Source organism: Dryas octopetala, chromosome 4 (genome assembly GCF_963921425.1).
Source record: "Dryas octopetala chromosome 4, drDryOcto1.1, whole genome shotgun sequence".
NCBI classification, from domain to species: domain Eukaryota; kingdom Viridiplantae; phylum Streptophyta; class Magnoliopsida; order Rosales; family Rosaceae; genus Dryas; species Dryas octopetala.
Window position 1 is genome coordinate 18,722,519 of NC_141369.1, and position 16,244 is coordinate 18,738,762.

General features: G+C 35.9%; 2 protein-coding genes and 1 pseudogene across 5 annotated transcripts; 1 reads left to right on the plus strand and 2 right to left on the minus strand.

The window, feature by feature from the left end:
* The first annotated feature begins 2,941 nt into the window (after nucleotides 1-2,941).
* On the plus strand, nucleotides 2,942-4,391 carry LOC147287667 (mitogen-activated protein kinase kinase kinase 20 pseudogene; annotated as a pseudogene).
* A 239-nt stretch (nucleotides 4,392-4,630) lies between these two features.
* Nucleotides 4,631-7,316, minus strand: LOC147287668 (Reticulon family protein). The gene is made up of 4 exons (XM_086242210.1): nucleotides 7,059-7,316; nucleotides 6,149-6,290; nucleotides 5,140-5,209; nucleotides 4,631-4,842 (listed from the first exon to the last, which is right to left on the minus strand). The coding sequence occupies exons 1-4, from the start codon at nucleotides 7,241-7,243 to the stop codon at nucleotides 4,706-4,708; spliced, it is 534 nt and encodes a 177-aa protein (XP_086098336.1). The 5' UTR covers nucleotides 7,244-7,316; the 3' UTR covers nucleotides 4,631-4,705.
* A 1,414-nt stretch (nucleotides 7,317-8,730) lies between these two features.
* PUM5 (pumilio 5) lies at nucleotides 8,731-15,600 on the minus strand. Of its 4 annotated transcripts, none has more exons than XM_086242192.1 (10): nucleotides 15,395-15,600; nucleotides 13,730-14,382; nucleotides 11,867-13,314; nucleotides 11,626-11,767; nucleotides 11,403-11,510; nucleotides 11,056-11,268; nucleotides 10,860-10,970; nucleotides 10,351-10,545; nucleotides 9,645-9,816; nucleotides 8,731-9,398 (listed from the first exon to the last, which is right to left on the minus strand). In XM_086242192.1, the coding sequence occupies exons 2-10, from the start codon at nucleotides 14,375-14,377 to the stop codon at nucleotides 9,364-9,366; spliced, it is 3,072 nt and encodes a 1,023-aa protein (XP_086098318.1). In that variant the 5' UTR covers nucleotides 14,378-14,382; nucleotides 15,395-15,600; the 3' UTR covers nucleotides 8,731-9,363. The 4 variants fall into 4 exon arrangements, with proteins under 4 accessions (XP_086098318.1, XP_086098317.1, XP_086098319.1 ...); XM_086242191.1 differs by having other exon boundaries at nucleotides 13,730-14,422; XM_086242193.1 differs by having other exon boundaries at nucleotides 8,731-9,395; nucleotides 13,730-14,554.
* Nucleotides 15,601-16,244: the final 644 nt, after the last annotated feature.

Consider the following 16,244-nt stretch of genomic DNA (forward strand, 5'->3'; position numbering starts at 1 on the left):
TATTGATCTTCAAGGGTCTGGATATCACATATATCCCCCTTTTTGGTTACTTCGTCTTACTATATATAATTACTATAAATAATTGTCATTTGTCGACATGATGTAATAACAAAATATTAATAACGGATTCATCATTATTAGCCTTTTGGCACACACTCCGCGCATCTTAATTGGCCTTAATTTTTATTATATATTTTGTTTGTATTGTTTTATAACTTCTCACTATTCTCTCTACATTTTAAGGTGGTGGAGTGTCATTTTATGTAACTATTTTGTTGAATAAAGAGTATTTTAGACTATCCTAATGCCAAACTATTCTTTTGGCTTTATAGTAGTAAAATGTTCTTTATAAAAAGTGCAACACTATAGACATGTTTGTTAATGCCAACATTATTCTTTTCTTTTTTCAAGTTGTATAAAAGTAAGTATTCTTTTTAATTATTAACTACATCTCTCATATGCATAAAGATGAGATTGACTGGCATAAAAGATAAAACTCATATTATCTTTGTAAGATATATGAATTTAATAGACAAATATGGTACATACAGTCATACAATATTAATTTTTTGTAGAACTAAGCAGAAATTGGAAATAGAATATAGAAGTTTATTTCTCAATAATCTCAATGATCATACACTATACAAATATATACAACCCAATCCTTAGCCTACAAGAAATCAAATACACAAGAACAAGCAACTAGACTCCTAATCCTAGTTGGAGTCCAAACCCTATTAGACTCCAAATTAGAAATCAATATGACTTGAGAGTACGGAAGATATCTATATCAAATCTCAACCTAGCTAGTGATCATTTATTACATTATTACGGTCTTTATCAAATCCCCAATTGTTTCTCTAGAAGCATACTCCAAGAACACATTGTATATCTTACGTTCACCATCACCAACCTTCAGATCATCTCTATTGCAGTCAATAATAACATTCTATGTTTGCGTTGTCGAAACATAAATGTTTAATTCTCACCAATATCTCACCAAATAATTTAAATAGTGTTTAAATTTTTTTTTTTTAATGTTAACCTTTTCTATTATCTAAAAAAATAGTATGAAATTGTTAAGTTGTGTACATATACATATATTAAATCCTCATATAATTAGTATGAATGGCATGACACATTCTTTGAATGATACTACACTCAAAATATATTCATAAGAATTTTGTGAATTCATATAGATATTTACAAATTGAGTTTTTATTTTATTTTTTATAATGAGCATGTTAAAAAATTATAGTTGGAACTATGTTTTACACATTTGTTGCACACTTGCACTAATCATCATCAATATTGTCTTTGATTCTTTGTATAATACCTAGTTCTCAAACATAATTTTCTTATTTAATTTAATAAAGGGATTTTTTTTTTTAAAGAAGTTGAGCTTTGTAGAGGTATGATTCTTTGTTTGGGCCTAAATTTGTATTTTCCTTTAATGGGCTAGGCTTGGAAGGGAATTGGGCCGTTTATGAAACCAGCCAAATAAATGGAAGAAGTAATTAAGACAAAGTGGGCTGACGAAAGGATTGGGTCGTACGCACACAAGGAAAGGCCCAATGGCAAACAAAAAGACCCACGGGCCAAGCCCAGTAGCGCCAAAAGATAAGGTTGGAAGAGAATCACTGTTACAAGTAACTGAGAAATCTTATGAAGATCAAGAGTCATAACCTTTCAAGATTTTCGCCGGTTACAACTTTTGAAGAATTGTGACTGTAGAGCTTTTCGTCCTTTGGGTGCTTGCGGGCATGCCACTATTCTCGGCCGGGAAGCCGTAATAGAAAAGATTAATAAAAATAAGAAATTGCGCCGAAATAAATCTAATTTCTGACAAACGATTGTGCGATAAGTAAAGGAACAAGAACTTGTCTAGGTTTGTTTCTTGCCTGTGAAAATTAAAGGACTTTAGTAGCATGAACAATCTAAGAAAAATCAAGAACAACAACAATTGACTGAAAACTGAAGAAAATACTAGAATTAATGTGAAATTAATACTAAGAAAGTGTTCTTAGCAGAGCTACAAAACAATGGAAATTGACCAAAAGAAATTCTAAGAACTAAGAAAAACTGGTTGCTTAAAGAACTTGAGGAATTTGGTTGCTTGATTGTTGATTTTTGATTGTTGTATTGAGATTGTGTAGAGAAAGCTTTTCCTTCTTGAAGAGATGTATTTATAAGAGTGATAACCTAGTGCCAAGTAGTCCTTGTGTAAGTAGAAATTGACTTTCTTAGCCATCAAGTCTTCAGAATCCTTTCCTTATTGCACCATATCTCTCTTGATTTTCTTTCACGCTCAAATAAACTGCACAATTAATATCTAAGAAAATCCACCAAAATATTAATAAAATCCATAGAATAATCAATAATAATTATCCTAATTTCCTGCTATTTTTTCACAAATACGTGCCAAATTTGGGTGTAAACAGCAGCCAATGCATCAAAACCTTTGCGACCGAGAAATGTTTCTTCCTTTGTCCATAGTGGCCTGATCGGAAGTCAGTTTCGCGCAATATCATCATTTGTATGCTCGGCCTTTGGCCGCGTACTGGCATGCCCAACACAAATTTGAAGGATATGATTTTCTTGATCCGCAGCCTAGTTAACACGTGGTGGCAAAGATTTTGAGACAAACATCCTTAAAACAAAGGAAACTACATGAATAAATTATCAATTGTTGTACTTTTTTGCAAGTATAAATGTGGGGGAAAAATTACACACAAAAAGTTGGGCTAAGAATAAGATACAAAATAATTGAATTCAAATAAATCCAATCTTAAAAAAAAAAAAAAAAAACAATGATCGATTTTACAAAAAAAAAATAATAATAAACTCATATTAGCAATAATTAGACTGCCTCTGATTAGACCGCCATAAAAAAGCCGCGAAACGAACTAAAATGTGACCGTTAGTCCGAGATTTCCAACTGTCTATATAATCCCAGCTCGACCGGGAAAACCAAACTAGAGATTTCCACAAAACCCTTATACACAACTCCGCGTAGCAGACAGTAGTAACCTCTTAGTTTCAATCTCCAACTCCCTTCTTCTTCTTCGCCGCCTCTGCTAGAACTCCTTCAAAGGACCACTTCGTCTTCATTCATCCTCCACTCTGTTTATTAGTTCCTCTCTTCCTCCGTTTCTTTGTCTTTCTTAAGACAGAGAATCGGCAGAAGCAGTTTTATACAATGAACACTTTGAAGAGGAAAAGAGGAGACAAGAGAGAACGCGTACCAGATCTGCCACTTGGGCCAGAGCAGAGTTTGTATGCCTCTCGCTTTAAGTGGGTTCGAGGGCGGATGCTCGGGAAAGGTGGGTTCGGGTCGGTTTATCTGGCTTCTGTAACGAAACCCAGTTTGTGGTTCAAGCGATCGCTGGAGGTTATGGCAGTGAAATCGACAATGGCGTCTGCCTCGGCCGAGCTGGTGAGGGAGAGAGCACTTCTTGACTGTTTTCGGGATTGCCCTTTTCTTATTGACTGCAACGGAGACGATGTGACGGCGTATGGTGATACTAAGATATATAATGTCTTCTTGGAATATGCTTCTGGAGGAAGCATGGGTGATTTTATAAGGAAATCCGGGGGTTTAGGGTTGCGTGAATCTCAAGTAAGGAAGTATACAGACTCGATTTTACGAGGGCTCAAGTACATTCATGAAAAGGGTTATGTGCACTGTGATTTGAAACCTGAAAACATATTGCTTGTGGCTAACACTGATGCTGCTAGAACTTGTTCTGGTACTACTGAGTTTGTGCCCAAAATTGCGGATTTGGGATTAGCAAAGAGTGTTTCGAAAAAGAAGGGTGAAAAGCCTTGTGGAATTAGAGGCACTGCAATGTATTTGTCCCCTGAAACTGTGGTTGATAGAATTCAGGAGCAGCCATCTGATATATGGGCCTTAGGTTGTGTTGTTTTCAAGATGCTAACTGGGAAGCTGCCATGGAAAGTGAACACTGGCAAGAACTTTGCGGACTTAAAGCATCGCATTGCTTCTGAAGTTCCCATTATTCCTAGTGGATTATCCAAAGAGGCTCAAGATTTCTTGGGGAAGTGTTTTGTGAGGAACCCTTCAAAGAGGTCCACAGCTGCTATGCTCTTGAGCCACCCTTTTGTGTGTAAACCAGAGTGGGATGGACATGCTGAAAGATTGAAGGAAGTCTCATTGCCATCCTGTGATCATAGCTACAGTAGCTTTATACCCCTTGGCAACTTGAGCTCCGAAATGACAGAGGAGATTGAAGAACACCATGGTTTTTCAAAGCATCATATCCTTCCTTTGAAAATCATGTACCAGAGGGATACAAGACCTGTGATTCCAAACACAGTGCTGCCAATAATGGGTGCAGCTTAGCTTAGTGTTAAGAAAAAAAACTGAGTTGCATTTTATATTTGTAAGTTTGGGAGCCTTTTCATAATTCTAAGCATGTATATACTTTTCTTGGCAACTGTATTTATTTCCTTTTTAATAGAGAGCTAATAGTGCCACTTTGATCTCTTTCTCTTGGTTCCTTTTCAGTTTTTTGTTGCTGTTTTACTGATGTGTATTATCTCACTAATCATTGCATCTGGTACAATAGGTATATATATATATATATATAATCAGTGCAAATGATTGGAATAAATTCAAACAATCAAACCGCCCTCTTTTTTCTTTTTTCATATCTTTTTGACATGGTGATTACAGAAAACATAGCTACATAGTAATAGTGTCATTCTCTGCAGTATCCTCCTCCTCAGTGAGACCATTTCTTCTCCCCAGAAATGGAGACAAGCATGCACTGATTGACTCAGTGTTCTCCGCAATCATACCAAGACAAAACAAGCATAATCCTGTTTCAGGTGCAAAGAGATTCTAAGTAAGTTACATATATGTGATGCTTTAAAATACAGATACAGAAACAGTTAAAATTAATAATCAAACATCAGGAAAGCTTTAAGTAACAAGCCAGTCTTGAAAGAGTATAGCCTTTTATCAATAAAAATAAACAACTAGCGAAAAAACAGGCAGTGGCTACTGAATCTGACAAACCATAATTTAAAGGGTCACCCTGCTCTTAGCTTAAAAGACCAAACTAATAAAATTATCTCAAGCTATGAAGAAGAAACAGATTTAAGCAGAAAACATACCAGCGTAGGCAACTGTAAGACCTGAAACCAACCGTCCCAAAGCTGATAGCATGTAAAGACAAAACACGACCTGGGGAAAGATTTACATTATAAGTTATTTGGGTAGCTGTCTGCAAGAACTACATTAAGAGAATAAATTTGCATAACTTCATTCTACATTGCAGCACACTATCTGAATGATGATAAGCCACATCTGCAACTACTCCAACAAAAACATAGAATCAATTTGATAGAGACTAGCAAAGGCAAAATTTGTTCTTCAAGCAGACTGCTTTATCAACACATAATGGCCTGTCAGCCAAAGGGACCTGACACCACAATATGCCTTACTCAAGTCAAAAGTTCCACATATAGAATTGATATCTAGGTTGATTTGTTATTGACCACCATCACTGACAACTGCAGAGTCCACATTAAAAAATGACTATTTTAGATTACAGAAATGACATCTAATCATGCCAACATATGTTTTAATAGCATACAAACCAACAAAGCTCAATCCTTATGCAGAATAGTCAGTATCCACAACATAGATAGTGAATCTCACAGGTTATTGGATGAATTTCTAAAGTATCAATCCCCACCTAAAAGCACAAAAGAAACTAAAATATCCAAACTAAATTATTAGATTTTCTCTCCTCCCCCTCTCCAAACATTTTATTTTTTTATTGACAAAAGAAGTGTGATTTATTTTGCTAGTCTCCAAATGGTGTCAGATTTGTCATAAACATAACATCCATGTCTTCCAGGTGAGAAGCGCATGCAAGCATGAAAGCACATGCGCATGCATAAAACATACGTAAGCAGCTATATATTAAGATACATTCAAATTCGACAATATTCAAGTTCAAAATATGTTCTGAGTTCTAATTATTTTGTTAGTCCCCTTGATACTTAAATCCAGCAGCAGTTAGACGTCCAAATTTGTCATCCACAACTGCTGAGTTCTAAAAGACTGTACATAAGCTCAATATCAAAACAAAAATCCATAGAACTCGTCAAGTATTACCTTGAAAAACAACCTCTTGTCATGCCCTGTGGCTGCAACCCTCAACACAGACTCAGCTGCTCCAATGGTATTGGCTAACCATGCAACAACGTTATTAGCAGTGTCCTGCGAAATCTGCCACTCAAGTGGATCCACGGGTACCCTAGTCAACAATAAAATGGATGCTTAAACATAGAGATCACAATCACTATAGTATCAAATTTGTAGATTCGCGAAGAAACCCCTTCTCAAATGATACCTTTGACACAAATGGCATTTGAAACACTCAAGCATTTCAAGAAATCACAAATTCTCATTCTCATCTCATCTATCATGGTAGTAACTCCGATTTTTCTGCAATGCCAAATGTCCTATCTAAACTCCAAGGCATCCATTCAATACCATACCCCACCAGAACCCGAGAGGTTAGAGCCCATCAAAATTAAACAAAAACCCAAATTTCTCAACACTTACAGCATTTAAAATCGAAATGAACTGAGCACATCAAATTTGCATTCACTCAAAACGTTATGGGATAAAACCCAAACCCTAATTCAGCCAATTACCAAATAACAACACCTCAAAAATCCCAATTTCTCAAAACCCAAAAAAGAAACCAAAATTAAAGAGAGAAGCAATTACTTTCCCGCACAGTCATTCACTTTCAAACATTACGGGATAAAACCCAAACCCGAATTCAGCCAATAACCCAACAACACCACCTCAGAAATTAGGACGAACCGCCCCGTGGATATCTTTGCTTCGGAACAAAACAATTAGAATTAGTCGGTCAACTGGAATGTGTATTATCCATATAGGGGATCTTTCAATTGAGAAGATCCAAACCAAAAATAAAGAGAAAAGGCAAACACTTTGATGGGTTTAGTGAGCAGACAAAGGGGAGAGGGCAAAATGGGGAATTGAGACTTACGAGATGTTCATTTGGCGGAAGAGAAGGCCGAGAATGGCGAGGGAGCAGAGGAGGACGATGAGGACATCGGAGACGAGAGAGAGGAGGCTGGAGTTGCGATGCGCGCAGTGGTAATACACTAAGCTCCCGCATATCAACACTATCACCGCCTTTCCGACTTCCGACCTGTAGTCCATCTCTTTCATTTTCTCATGCAGACATTGAAATTTTCGTCGTCGTCTTTGTTGGCACTGCGTGTTGACATTACTAGTATACTACCAATAAATAAACAAATGAAAAGAAAAATAAAAAGGGCAAAAAAAAAAAAAAAAAAGAAGCGTATTTTACGCTGCCGGGATTCGAACCCGAAAGTTTAGTTGATCAGTAATGCTACCACTAGTGCTACATATACCACATTTTTATACCATAATTTCATACCATCTTATGTGGCAACTTACATGGCATTCATACATTGGATACTAAAAAATAAAAATAAAAACCCAAAAAGGAAAAGAAAAACTTTGTCCAATAAAGTAATAACACGTCAGATGGTATAAGAATGTGGTAAGTATAGCATTATTCGTAATGCTACACATCGCATTCATAATTTGAATACAAAAAATTAAAAAATAAAATTAAAAAAAAAATATTTTCAGTAAAATAATGATACATTAAATGAGATATAAATGGGAAAAAAAAAATATGAAACAAATAACATTATTATTAGTTGATAAGCCAAATCTTGTGTGGGCTACAGCGAATTATGTGTTAGTAATGTAAGTAAAAACATATATAAACCTTGTGAATATTTTTTGAGAAAAAACAAAAAATACAATTCACACTATTCTTATTTTTCAGTTTGACCATTGTGTGACCAATTAATTATGTTATTTTTTCTATGTTTTTTTAATAGACTTCTCATTAAGACTTACGAAAAACTACATCATCATCAATTTGATCCTAACTCGTGACAAAGTTTCATCAACAAAATGATCAAAATGCGCTAAATGATGAGCTACTTTATTCCCGCTACGTTGTCTCCATTAGTATGATACAATACTATGTATTAGTATTACATTTATCTTGAAACTGAGATATTAACCTACTTTTGTTCACGTATATAACTATACATATAGGACCGGTACATTAAAATGATCTTTCTTTCTTTTATTACTTCATTTTTTTATTTGAATTCATGAACTTTTTTTCAGCTCCAGAGACTAGAGACTTAAGAATGGGGTGAGTTTTTTCCTTTTAAAGGAGAAGGGGTGATTTAAAAGAACAAACCTAGGTCAATATTCTCTATAAGGGAAAATTATTTAGGTTTTTCGATTATTTGACTCATTTTTATTTCAGAACGATTATTGTTTTTTGTTTTACATCTTTATAACGCTTTAATTGGAACAAATTATTATACTTTTCACTACTTACTTGACATTTTCAACAAATTTATAAAAAAGCAGCCCTACTTTCATATTTATCATTCCTTAAACACTCTCTTTTTATCCCCAACTAAGTTTTATGAATCTGGTAACAAACCTTGACTGTCTGTGTAATGTAATGTATTATTTTACTTATTTTCAATTTGTTATTTGTAGGGTCATTTTTTATTTATTTTGTTTCAAGTTCTTATTTGTAGGGTCATTTTTCTTTTTAATTTTTTTAACATTGACAAGGTCTGTCTTATTTCCACAACTACAATATATTCCATAAGCAGCACACCAATATATAACTTTTACATCAGATTACATATCAACCCATTTACTGTCTTCCCAAATTCACATACTATGAGAAAGGCCCTACCTAGTACCTATGCCAGCCTTAACATGAATTCTTACATTGCTTTACACGATTGTGAATATACGTATAAAATTTAATGATACACAATACATGTATACACTTAACACTGTCAAACATCTAGCACCATCTACCAACAAGCAGTAGCTGCTACCATCTGGCCCTTCTTCTAGCAAAGACTGTGATGTTCATCTCTAGTTTTCGTACTTGGCGGATAGTTTCTGATGTAATGCTTCTGCTAATCACCATAACTCAGCGAGTTTGTAACAAAACTAGTAAACACTTATCCCTTCTTTTCAAGAATAGCACTTTTTATAGAATTTTTCAAAAATAGCAACAACTAATGGCTATACACCAACCTAAGCACCAAACCAAAGACTCTATGCACCTCTTTTTTGTTATTATTGGAAAGTTCCATAAAAAGTGTGAATCATGAAAAGATGGGTTAAATTTTCAGCTAGCTTTGTTAAAAACTCCAACTCCGCAACCTTGCGGTGGGGCTAATGGGTTGAATGGTGTCTATCCCATTCTAGGCCCCTTCAGCTTCTGAGGTTTGGCTATCTGCTGCATGTCAGAGAGTACAATTAGAATTAATATCCAACTGTGATAATCAATATAAACTAAGAAACAAATGAAATCATTAAGCCCAGATTATAGAGACAGAGTCTGGGAAAAGGTTTAAATGATAATAGATTAAGAAGCCACATAACCGAAAACTAGTCTTTGTCTTTTAGATTCTATTAAACTGGGAAGACAAATAACTGATGCTCATAAATATGGGCATAAACTGAGACTAGAAAATTAACTCACCTTCACCAGATAGCTGTTCAAATCGAACAACTATGTGTTTTCCATAGGTATATTTTTTCAGAGCATCAAGATGAACTCTTATAAGATTGAGCAGTGTTTCCTGCTGTTTATCATTGCTTGTTTCAAGAACTTTCTGAATCACATAATTTGCAAACTGGTCCTTCATCATTGGCTAGAATATAAAAGTCAAACAACAGAACTCAGTAAGCAGAAAACAACCTTTGAAACTAATGTGGAAACTCAGTTAAATCTCAAAATCAAGCATGAAACCAAGAAAATTATGTGGAATCTTCAATACTCATGTTATTAAAATAATAGAATGTCTTAATAAAATGTTTGGAACCAAATGAAAAAACAGTTCAGTTCATATGGAAATGAATTCCAGTTCAACATGTGAATGAGTCGGACGTTTGAAACTAACATCTGCATAATTCAATGTTTCCTAATTTACCTTGCCATTCTTAAGAATTGGTAATGGTGCCAGGTTAGTTTGGTAGTTTTAATACACTACCACCTTCTAGTTGAGTTAACTTGCAAATCCTCTCCATTAGAAATGCTTACTTTCTAAGGATTTGGAAATGAACTCTATAAATTTTAATGTTCCAAACATGGGGAAAGAATTTGGAATTTAAATCATTAAAAATTCAGGAATTCATTTGGTTTCAACTTTCAATTGTCCAGTGATATATGCTTTGGCTTGACTTACCAATAGACTATCATTTTCCTCCAACTGTCCAATGATTTCCTCAATCAAGAGCTCCCGCTCAGCAATATCACCATGCTCCAGACACTTTTCAACAACATTTGATGCATATTTATGCTGACTCAATTGTACAATCTTCCCAGTCAACTTGCTGATGATTATAATTCTTTCACTGGGCTTGCCCCTTTCCAGAACATGCTGCAAACAGTGTGATCCATCTTTACATTACATTCAATTACAAATAATTGAACCACAAGCAATGAAATTACACATGAAGGAAGAAAAGGGAACCCCAAGACAAAAGAACTGAGGAATCAACTAGTTCCAAAAGTTGGAGTTAGGTATTGTGACTAAAATTCACAAACAACAACTACTGTTATATGGCCTAGATAAAACATCAAGATACCATTTTTCGAGGACACTTCTATTTTCCAAAATTCACAAAACAGAAACCATAGTTATATTGCCTAGATAAAAGGAAGCAACAGAAGCACAAAGTAAAAAAAACCAACCTGGGTGACATAATTGCCATACTGGTCTTGAGCAAGAACATAAGCAGATTCCAAGATTTCATCCACTATACATTGACATTGAAGCTCATCTGAACAATGCTCCAAAACTCTCTGGCACAAGCAAAAGTGAAATGATTCAACACATGATACAGATAATCGTATTGGTAGACTTCACAAAGGAAAACTGTGTGATAACCTGTATGACACGGCAACCATAGGGATGAGTAGAAAGTGTGGCAACTTGGCCTCGAAAAGCAGATATAATAAATCCAATTTTCTCTGTAGGAACACATTCTATGCACTTCTGTATTACATGATTACCATTTTGATCACGTACACATTTCATAACATGTCCATCAAGCTCATGAACAAGTTGTGTTTTCTGGTCAAGCTGAATAACTTCAAGAGCCTGAAAACAAACATCCAGCATAGAGGAAATAACTTCATGGAACTTACTCAAAGACATAGTACATCTGCGGAATTTAAAGGCTCAATATGACTTTTTTTTTTTTTTTTTTCTGATATGGTTGTCTATTCACATACCTTCTGGATTACACGACAACCATACATCTGCAAACTTAAAGGCAGCATCTTTCCAGCAAGTTGATCCGCAAGCTCCTTTTTCTGCTCAGGACTCCCATATTCAAAAAACTGTAGCACAAAAACAAGAATTGTACCTCCTTTATAGGCCTTTGACAGAGTTCACAAGTCCAGAAAGATGATATGTGATGCAACAAACAAGCAATTAAGTACACAGTTTTCATACCTTTTGAATAACATAATTGCCAAATACATCAGTCATTAATTTTGAAGCGTGTGGAAGAACCTCTTTGAAAACAGATTCCTTGTCTTCAGCACTACAGTATTCCAGCTTCTGCTGAATAAACCGACTCCCATGTTGATCAACACTGAAGATAAAGATGAACATAATATTTTTAATTTGGTATAACCATAATCATATTATTACATGTAATGTAAGCAAAAAAAAACTTAATATAGTTCAATACCTGAATTCAACAGTGCGCCCTGCTATATCAGAGAGTTCAAATTTACGGGCATTACTGGATTTCAGTTCTTCAAGAAAGGATTGCCTTTTAGGATCATCAAAGTTGTTGAAGCTTCTCTGTCCTTGCCACCCAGAATATACTCCTCCATTCCTAATGGAACCTTGTGGAAACCTAAATTCATTTCGCCAACCAAGGTGATTTGGTCTGCCAACTGGAGATGATGGCAGTATTGGACTGCCAACAGGTGAGGCTGGAAACTGTGTCATGACACTCATGCTAGAAGGATTCCCATAATAACCACTGCCATTGATTCCCACTTTTCTTGGACTTGGAAATCCCAGAGGCCCATTAGTTGGAGACTGGAATTTCTGATCACCAGTATAAGCAGAAACATATAACTCTTGCTGTGTAAGCTGGCCTCCAACAACACCCCTCGATGCCAATTGACCGTACTGAAATGAAGCACCATATGCATCCTCCAAAGGACGTGGATAGTATTGCATATTTAGCGGATCAGCAAAAGAAGGCTGGAGCATTAGCCCATGCTGCCCATAAAACTTGCTTAGGTGTTGCGCATCACCTTCATGGGGATTTCTCTCCCCTGTTGAAACACCAGCAGTTCGACCATTAAAGCTTGTACCCGAAGTAGCATCAAAAGGCAGGGGAAATGAACCATGAGAAGGGTACCCAGCCATATATGGGGGAAGAAATGTAGAACCCAAAGCATATCCACCCACGCCATATTGTGCAGGAAACATACCAGACTGCTGAAAATTGGGGTAGAATGGATTTCCTGAAGTCATATAAGCTGCTGCTGTAGCATACAAGGGGGGTGTGAACCCAGGTGAGTGCAACGATGGCTGCATTTCAACAGAAGAGAACTTTGGATAGCCATGGGGAAATTTTTCTATTCCACTTTGCAAATGATTCATTCCTTGAGAAGTTACTTGGGCCTGAACCCCCTGAAGTTGATATGGAACTTGTTGTGCAGAAGAATACTGTTGTAGCATGTGTCTCCCATAAGATTGTTTCTCTTGTTGTTTGTTACTGTTGATATCAACATTAGATGCTCTCATTGTAGACTCCATTCTGGAAAGATCGAACCCATGGGCACCACTAATTGATGCATTACTCTTCCCCAACCCGGCATCCTCAATACTTGATTCATCTTTTTGTAGATTCCCTGCCTCATCAGGATGTTGTGCACTTGGGGAGGTGATAGCCAAAGGAACATCATTTGGTATGAACCGAGCAGCATGTGCATCCAGTGCACTAGTCTCTGGACAATCGTCAATAGAGCCTGAATTTGATTCTGGAAATTCTGACATGTTAAGAGAAGCATTTGGTGGAACAGAATGTACGTCACTGTCAACTGGTTCATCTGTTGTTGCATGACTTGATGAGCGAGATTGATTATATACAGGAGACGGAGTTCGGGGGAAGTCTTCCTAAAAATCCATCAAGAAATTGAATGATAAATAAGAAAAACTAAAAACATAAAACCCCTACATTTATTGAAAATCTTGAAAACCACTTATTGGCTAGATGAGCTACTAATAGACTACATAGTGTCTTTCGTTTATCAATCCTGATTTCAGCTGTACTACACACTACAAACTGATAATTGACTTGATACAAAAATTATCTTTGACAAGAGGGGGGAGGGCATTATACTTATTCCTTCTTAGAGGAAAATATGGTAATGCTTCTACAACTTATAATAGTACGTTATAAGCTGAATGCATGAAGCAAAAACTAGTAAACGAAAAAGTTCTGGACATTGTTAAGCATAGCCAAGCCAGATTATTGTTGATTAAGCATAATACCTATTACATGCTAAACCACTAACTTGAATTCCTATACCTGTATAAGATCCACCAAACTCTTCTTATGGCTTGCCAAAGAAGCCATGTCCCCTACAAGCATTACTGCATCACTATGTTCTGTCAAATTATCTGATAATTGTCTGGATGAACTAGCATCACCAGGCTCCTCCTTATGAGTGGCAAGAGAACCTTGAGAAAGGTGAAAGGATCCATTGGCACTATCATCTAAAGAAGTCAATCTCCAATTGGAGCCGAAACCACCATTATGGCGGACCAGGTGATGATTCTCCCGTGAGATAAGTGGCGGAGGAAGCCTTACATTCAAGTTCATATTAGAAAAGTAGTATGCCAAATAATCTGGGTGAGAACGCAGTTGTTCCTCAGACTCGATATTTTCAACTGTGTTGCTTAATTTAGTCAAGCATGTTTCCATACTGGAGTTCTGCTGACTTAACAGGTTCCCCATAGCAGAAAAGGAACCCTCCATACTTGGTGGAGCACTACCACTTCGATTAGGTATAACTTCTGATTGATCTCTCTGAAAACTGTGCCCCTTTGAAAGGAAGCCCAACTCATCTGCTGTCATACCTTTCAATGGAGATCCAAATTTTGCAGCATCCTTAGAAGAGGGCCACTTTTTACCTCTGCTGCTTTCCACCATTCTCACTAGACTCTCAGTTGCCATCCTACCTGAATAATTATTTATCAAAAGTTACCTTCACATATTTTTCTGCAGCACAGCCAAGCCATGTTAATTTAATGGTCCATTCAACAATCCACAATTGCCAGCCATAATTTTATCCAAGCAGTAGCACACAGACAGCACCTGAACTAATAATATCCTTGATGTTGCGAAAACTCCCTTAACCCCATAAAATAGAATTATTAGCTAAGCAATGATGATCATAAACATAACAAACTTAGTTCTACATAAAATATAAATTCTGGTAAAATTAGGTACATATAAACAAGACATATGAGATAACAGAGGCAGAGATGTAACTTTAACAAGTATCCTGGCATATAGAACATACGCATCTGAATTAATGACATCATTGCCAGTACATAAATGCTCTGTACTGCGTATAATACTATAATCCATAAATTGTATTTGATCTCCCAACTGCCTTTTATCTCATAATTCATACCAAATTACATTTGCTCATGTATGACCAAAGTAGTTGTTCATACAGCTTACACTGTCTACCATGCATAGGCCAATGCTTTACACTCTAACAAAGTACACCACTCACGTTTCGGCTTCCCAACCTTTAAGGTTGCTACCATCATGATATAGTACTGCTCCCAAACACATTTCTTTCTCAAATCAAAGAGAAAAAATTCAACATTCAATATGCCACGATGAAGTTACACTGTTCCATAAAGTAACCACATAATCACATACACCTGACACAAAACTTGTAAAGGTCTCAAAATTCAAAAAAACTAAACAAACCCCATTAATCCTATACTCATGCAGTCTCTCTATACATAAGACTTGAAGAATAATTCCAAAGACAAAACAATCCCAAAGAGAAAAAAAAACAATCAAAAATTCCCAAAAGCTGAAGCTAAAACAAAATACAACCTTCACATGTTTGAACTACAAGAAGAATACAAATACCATGATAAGAAGCAGGCTATGAGAATTTTGAGAACTAATACTAGAAATCTGAGCTAAAAGAAGGATTGAAATTCTCACCAGGTAATGACAGCAATTCTTGAAAGTCTGAAACTTGAAAGAACAAAAAAGCACAAACCCCGAGTCCTTTGTAAACTCTGATAAAGTTGGAGAATTACTAAGAAGAGGAGTTTAAGAGAGAGAGTCTTGCAAAGAAAATGTCTGAGACTTGAGAGTTGAGAGAGAAAGAGAATTTCTTTGTCTGAAAAATACAAGAATGTTGCTTGCAAAACAGTCTCATTGCCAAGGGTTTGGAGTTTTTAATATTAAAATATTTGTTCTTTGACAATGGAGCTTTTATTCTGGTAGTGAATGTGTGTGAAATGACATAAATGCCATGGGCTTCTTGCTCGGTTGAGTTTGATAACTTGGAAGCTGTTTATAGGGGTAATTTTGTCTAACAGCTGGGGACACGTGGTAACCCAAGGTTTGCCCAGAGAAAGGTTGCGCACACGTGGCTCTCTGGTCATTGTTGACATTAGGTTGGTCTTCAGAGACGTAAGGAAGTGTTTGGATGCATTTGAATCTGTCAAGAAATTTATTAGTAATTACTTACTGGAATATGGGTAAGTTCCACATTATTTCTCTTGAGTTTCTTCAAACTTAACTTTCCATAACAATTGAAGCAAATAAGCAATCAATTCCTATTAATCGAGTGGTATTTTCCACCAAGTTCAAATCTCTTTTTCCAGTTTGAAAATGTTTACTCCTCCAATAAGAGGGAAACAATTAATTAAAAATTTTGATTATATGAAACTATCAACGCATGAGGTTTCTTTTTTCTTTTCTTTTAATAGTAGAAATAGATAGTTAATTAAGGTATGCATCTCATTAATTTGGAGCACATTGAATAGTACTAAAGACTATTATT

Coding starts and splice junctions, on each gene's coding strand:
- LOC147287668 (XM_086242210.1), bottom strand. CDS start 7,243: ATGAAAGAGATGGACTACAGGTCGGAAGTCGGAAAGGCGGTGATAGTG. Junction 6,291..7,058: donor TTCCGCCAAATGAACATCTC/GTAAGTCTCAAT, acceptor ATTGTTGACTAG/GGTACCCGTGGATCCACTTG. Junction 5,210..6,148: donor ACAAGAGGTTGTTTTTCAAG/GTAATACTTGAC, acceptor ATCTTTCCCCAG/GTCGTGTTTTGTCTTTACAT.
- PUM5 (XM_086242192.1), bottom strand. CDS start 14,377: ATGGCAACTGAGAGTCTAGTGAGAATGGTGGAAAGCAGCAGAGGTAAA. Junction 11,269..11,402: donor GTTGTCGTGTAATCCAGAAG/GTATGTGAATAG, acceptor GTTTGTTTTCAG/GCTCTTGAAGTTATTCAGCT. Junction 10,971..11,055: donor ATGGTTGCCGTGTCATACAG/GTTATCACACAG, acceptor TGCTTGTGCCAG/AGAGTTTTGGAGCATTGTTC.